Consider the following 5,192-nt stretch of genomic DNA (forward strand, 5'->3'; position numbering starts at 1 on the left):
GCGGCGCCCCGCGGGCAACGAGGGGCCGAGGGACGAGAGAGACGGAATAATCCCGGACGGTGTCGGTGCTGTCGCACCATCCCTTTTGTTATTTATCGCAATCGGGGAAGAGGAGGAAGAAGAGCGTGGAAGAAGGCACTTTCCCCCTGTAAAACTGACTGGGCGCAGCTGCCGGCGCGCTGCCTCGAGTAAACGGGCGGAGGAGGACTTTGACAGGGGAAACGCTTTTTCCTCCCCTGATGCATCGTAAGTAACTTAAGTTGTTATTTATACTCCGCAAAGAAACACGGCGATAACATCTCCCATCTCTGGAGCGCTGGAGGCCGCGGCGAGGGATGAGATCTGCCTTTCCCCATCCGAACAGGACACTTCTCCGCTCATAATTAATTTGATTTGATTTTGATTTTTAAATTTTCTATGCTCCGCTCCCGGAGGGTCATTTGAACTGTAAAGGAATCGCCGAGGGGGCGAGAGGACCTGGAGAGACAGGCTGTCCAAACGACTCCACCGAGGTAAGCAGCCTTAACAATATCTCTCCCTTTTGCAGGTAGCAAGGAGCATGGGTTTACTGTCATAATAAAAAGGAGAAAAAAAGAAAATGGAGGGGATGGGGAAGCCTCTTTCCTGATCAGCTCTCTAAAACCCACCGCACGGATAAAAAACCCAAAGCAAAAGGAAAAATTCAACGCACACGTAGAGAAACCTCTAAGCAACTTTCTTCAGGAACAACCCTTTTAATTGCCTGTTTTCGTACAACCCCGCTGCAGATCTTCCCTCTCTAATGTTCTTTCGCATGAGCTCCCTCGCTTGAATCCCGCTTGAAAGGTGATTTCAGACCTTTCCGATTTATCTTTTTGCCCCATGAGATCACTGATAACTGACCTGCGCGCTAGTCCGTGTTTTTCCCTAACGCTGCCTTGTGGGCCTGATTAACGCTCCTTATTAAAAATCGAAGAGGAAGCGTTCCGACGGCTCTGGCAAGAGGCGACCCTTTCCCAGGGAAGGAAGCACTCTCCTCTCAACCTTCCCAGCCCTGGCCCCCTGCGCACCCCGGGGAGCTCCAAGCCCCGGCCCCCGGCAGAGCCCCGCAGGCCCGCGTCTCGCCCCGTGGGGAGAGACTTGGCTCTAGCCCTGACTGGGAAGAATTCCTCCTGCCCGTATTATTATTAGTAGTAGTACCATTATTATTATTTCCAACTGGATCTGAGGCCCGAGTGGGACTTTCCCCGGAAACTTTATGTGGAAATACTTGGCAATCTGAATTCGGGTGAAGGGAGGACACGATGTTCCCTCCTCTCTCGGTCTCGCTACCCACCCCACTCGACACCCCAGCCGTCCACACACACACACACACACACACACACACACACACACACATTTGTGTCCAAGGTTATTCACTAGTTGCCTGATGTATTGTTTTATTACATGCCGGCATGTCCACGGACGCGCTCGGATTTGTATTGCTGTCTACATGACAGATGGTGTTCTGTGAGGCCGCAAGAAGATACGATTCAATTTTCTTTTGAAAGGCACGTTCGCATTTATTTATTTATTTATTTAGTCTCCCCCGCTTTTCGCGCAGGGAGGGGAGAGGAGGGAAAATTTAAAGAGATGGAGAAGTTCGGCCGGTGCTTTGGGGTTTTGTTTCTTTTTGAACTCCACGCTTAGAAAACGGAGATTCTCCAAACATCCCCGTTTGAGTAACGGCAAATCGGTATATGCACAATTAGCAGAAGGAAAGAAAAAAAAAGGAAAAACAAGGAGTGCAGAGAAAAGAGCGCTGAGGACAGCCGAGCTAATACATCAGATTCCGTAGGGTTTGGGGAAATAAATCTCCCCACTGGCCTTGTTATGTTTGGGGAACCTTGATCTGTGTATTTAAAAGCACCATGTCTGTAGCCTGAATCCTGCAGAGCGTTACCGAATGAGAAATTGTTAAGCAGCAATTGGCAGGCCAGAAAAACGGTATTAAAATCGAGGGGTGAGGGGCCGCAAGAAAATCGACATAATATTAAGCCACTGGATATTAGCTTGTTTGGAAAAAAAATTATTTTATTGCTCTCCGGGCCTCTTCCTACACTTCAAGACCCCGGAATAACGGCAGGGAGTATATTCCGCTAAAGCTGCCGTCAAACTCTTGAAAGGGGATGGTTAAATGAGAGGCCATCCTTTATGCCCGATATTGCTCCCATTAGTACTCCCTGAAGGAGCCGAGATTCACCTGCCCGCTGTCGGCCCGGCTCTCCCTCCGCCCCGCCGGCGGCACCGGCATGTCCCTTGTGTCCCTGCCCGTGCCCCTGCCCCGTGCCTTGCCCTGTATCCCCGGTGCCGGGGCTCTGACCCGCTCTCTCCGCTTCTCTGTCCCGGGAAGGCTCCTCCGCCCCCTCCAAGATGATGCTTAGCCCGGACCAAGCCGCCGACTCCGACCACCCCTCCTCGGCGCCCTCCGACCCGGAGTCCCTGGGCGGCGCGGACGCCCAGGCGCTCAGCTGCTGCGTGTCCGACCCGGAGCCCGCCGAGGGCGGCGGCGGCGAAGGCCGGGGAGGCGGCGGCGGCGGGGAGGGCCGGGTTGGGGGCCGGCCCGGGCTGCACCCGCCGCCGCTGAGCCGAGAGGAGAAGCGCCGGCGGCGCCGCGCCACGGCCAAGTACCGCTCGGCCCATGCCACGCGTGAGCGCATCCGCGTGGAGGCCTTCAACCTGGCCTTCGCCGAGCTGCGCAAGCTGCTGCCCACCCTGCCCCCCGATAAGAAGCTCTCCAAGATCGAGATCCTGCGCCTCGCCATCTGCTACATCTCCTATCTCAACCACGTGCTGGACGTGTAGCGCTCCGCGGACGCGCAGGAGCCCCGGGACCCCCAGCCCCGCCGCCGCGGGCAGAGCCTTCCCCGGGGCGGGCGGCGGCGCCCTCCCTGCCCGGGGGGCTCCCGCCCAGCCAGAGCCCGCTTTTCGAAGAGAAGTGTAAAACCGGATTGTTTCTTCAGGCTGTCAAGTGCCCCTTTATATATATCCAAAAACATCTACTTGTGACCTTAAACGTGTGACCCATGGGTGCAGTTAAAAATAACTATTTTTTATTTATGGTAGAAGGAGTTGACAATTTATTTTTTTTAAGATTTATTTATTTTTCAGAGTGGTGGCAATTTTACTTTGGATACTTCGTGCCAATTGGTTTCTATAGTCGGGTGTTTACACTTTCTCCTGTGGAATATTACGTTTGACTTTATGAGTGTTTGTTGGGATCAATAGAGTGGTCATTTTCTTTTATTTTTAATTTATTTTTCCCTCCAGTTATATTGCACTTGTGTACCACAAACCTCCCTCCCTTCCTGTTTATAAGTATATTTTATATATATCAAGACATTTGTTCTTGACCTTTTTTCTTTCTTTTCTTGTGTGGGATCGACAACCACTAGCACTTAACTAGGAGAGTTTTTTTAAAAATCTGTTGTTATTCTGATCTATAGTTCCGTCTGAAAAGTACTTTGCAAATCGTTTATAAGGGAAGTAGTTTCTTTGTGGGTGTATATGTGCGTGTGTGTATACATGCATGTGTGTGGGAGTGAGCGTGGGCGTGTATGTGTGTGGTATATTTTTAGGAAAGGAAATTTTTCCTAAAAAAAAAAGAAAAAAAAAGAAAGAAAAGTAAATCCAGGACTGCTTTCCTTTGTGACAACCAAAAAAATTCTATAACCTGAAAATGTTTATGTTCTTTGCTGTGAATCTCTTAAAACAAGAAGCGCATTCTAGGGACAAAAGAGAAAAAGAAAAAACCACATCTGCTATCCAAAGATTTTAGTCTTTTTCAGGGTTTTTTTGTGTGTCTCTGTTGCTTTATATAATGCAATATTTTGTAGTGAAAATAGATAAATCTGGTTTCTATCTGATGCGTTTTTCATATCTCTCATGAATGGTGAGCTGTTTTGCATATAAATAAAAGTATCAAATAAAAGCTGTTTTTTCCTAATTATTTTTCCCTGTTGGTCTTTCTGTAAGACAGAGATGCAGTGCCCTTATGAAAAAGGATTGCACAGGCTTCTCAAGTCATGCTTGGGAAAGCTTCAACAGGTTAGCTGTCTCTTCCAGGGAGACTCAGACTGCAGTCTCTCAACAGCTCTCCTGCTCCAGCCGCTTTCAGGTGGCTGCCCTGCCCAAATGCAGAAGAGACACAGGACCCCTGCTGTCACTTTCTCCCAGTCATGTCACAACTGGCATCTGGCTATGCATTTCAAAGTTTAGGCAGTACAATCCAATCCAATGCTTGCAAGCACCTGTTTTGCCACTTTGCTCTTTGATGTGGCTGATTTTGCTACCCAAATGTATGGGTTTTATCCTGCCTAACTGCACTGGATTTTCTTTCTGTTGTTTAAATTCAGTTATGATCCCTCCTTGACCAGGTCCAGTTCTGGTGAAATCAGGGAAAAATCGTGGGCCCTTTCCCTACTTTGGAAAACCTCAACAGTACTCTTTTATATAAGGCTTCACTGCCAAGTCTTGTCATTTGAAACACGGAACAGATACAGACTCAATGGCAGACAGGTTATTACCCGAGTAATGTGAGACCTCTATGCCATCCCATTTATTAAATCCTTCTCTTGTTTACCACAAGAGGTTAATTTTACCTATAATTTGAAAACTGCCACTGACTCTCCTGGCTGCCTCATCCGTTGCTGGAGAGACAAAACCCTCCCCCCATCCCATTTTTATGGCTGACACTTTGCACAGCAGTTTAATTAAGTGTGGTCTTGACCAGCTGAAAAGCTCCATGAAGAAAACCTGTCAGAGAGGCTGCTAATTCCACTTTCTGCCAATGCACATTTGCCATGTCCCAAGGGAGCACACACTGGTGTGGTAGTTCAATGCACAGTTCTCAAACACTGCATCTTTCGGGGCTGAGGTAACTCCACGAACTTTGGAGCTGGTTTCTTTTGGGACAGGCTTGTTTCTTAGGTTCAATATCTGGGCACTGTGTTGAATTTGCCAGTAATTGCCTGAGCAATATTATAAATCCTGCTATCCAGCAAGCCTTCATGCTGCCAGCATTTGGGAGGACTCAGTTAATAAAAAGATAAACTTATTATTTCCTTCTTGACAGTTAGGAATGCATGTTTTAGGGAAGAGAGCGCTCTGCAGATGGTGGCTGCAGTCACTGGCAGTTGATTCAAGCACACTGGTTGTGGGATAAGTAGGTGTGA

At 48.8% G+C, this 5,192-nt stretch overlaps 1 protein-coding gene across 1 annotated transcript; it reads left to right on the forward strand.

Moving 5' to 3' along the window:
* Window positions 1–452: 452 nt before the first annotated feature.
* On the forward strand, window positions 453–2,823 carry NHLH2 (nescient helix-loop-helix 2). Its single transcript, XM_071572148.1, has 2 exons — window positions 453–512; window positions 2,372–2,823. Exon 2 carries the CDS (start codon window positions 2,392–2,394, stop codon window positions 2,821–2,823), a length of 432 nt encoding a protein of 143 aa, XP_071428249.1. The 5' UTR covers window positions 453–512; window positions 2,372–2,391.
* The last annotated feature ends 2,369 nt before the right edge of the window (window positions 2,824–5,192 follow it).

This window comes from Pithys albifrons, chromosome 1 (assembly GCF_047495875.1).
Source record: "Pithys albifrons albifrons isolate INPA30051 chromosome 1, PitAlb_v1, whole genome shotgun sequence".
Taxonomy (NCBI): domain Eukaryota; kingdom Metazoa; phylum Chordata; class Aves; order Passeriformes; family Thamnophilidae; genus Pithys; species Pithys albifrons.

What these genes read in the sequence shown, in the direction of transcription:
- NHLH2 (XM_071572148.1), top strand. Translation starts at nt 2,392, where the DNA reads ATGATGCTTAGCCCGGACCAAGCCGCCGACTCCGACCACCCCTCCTCG.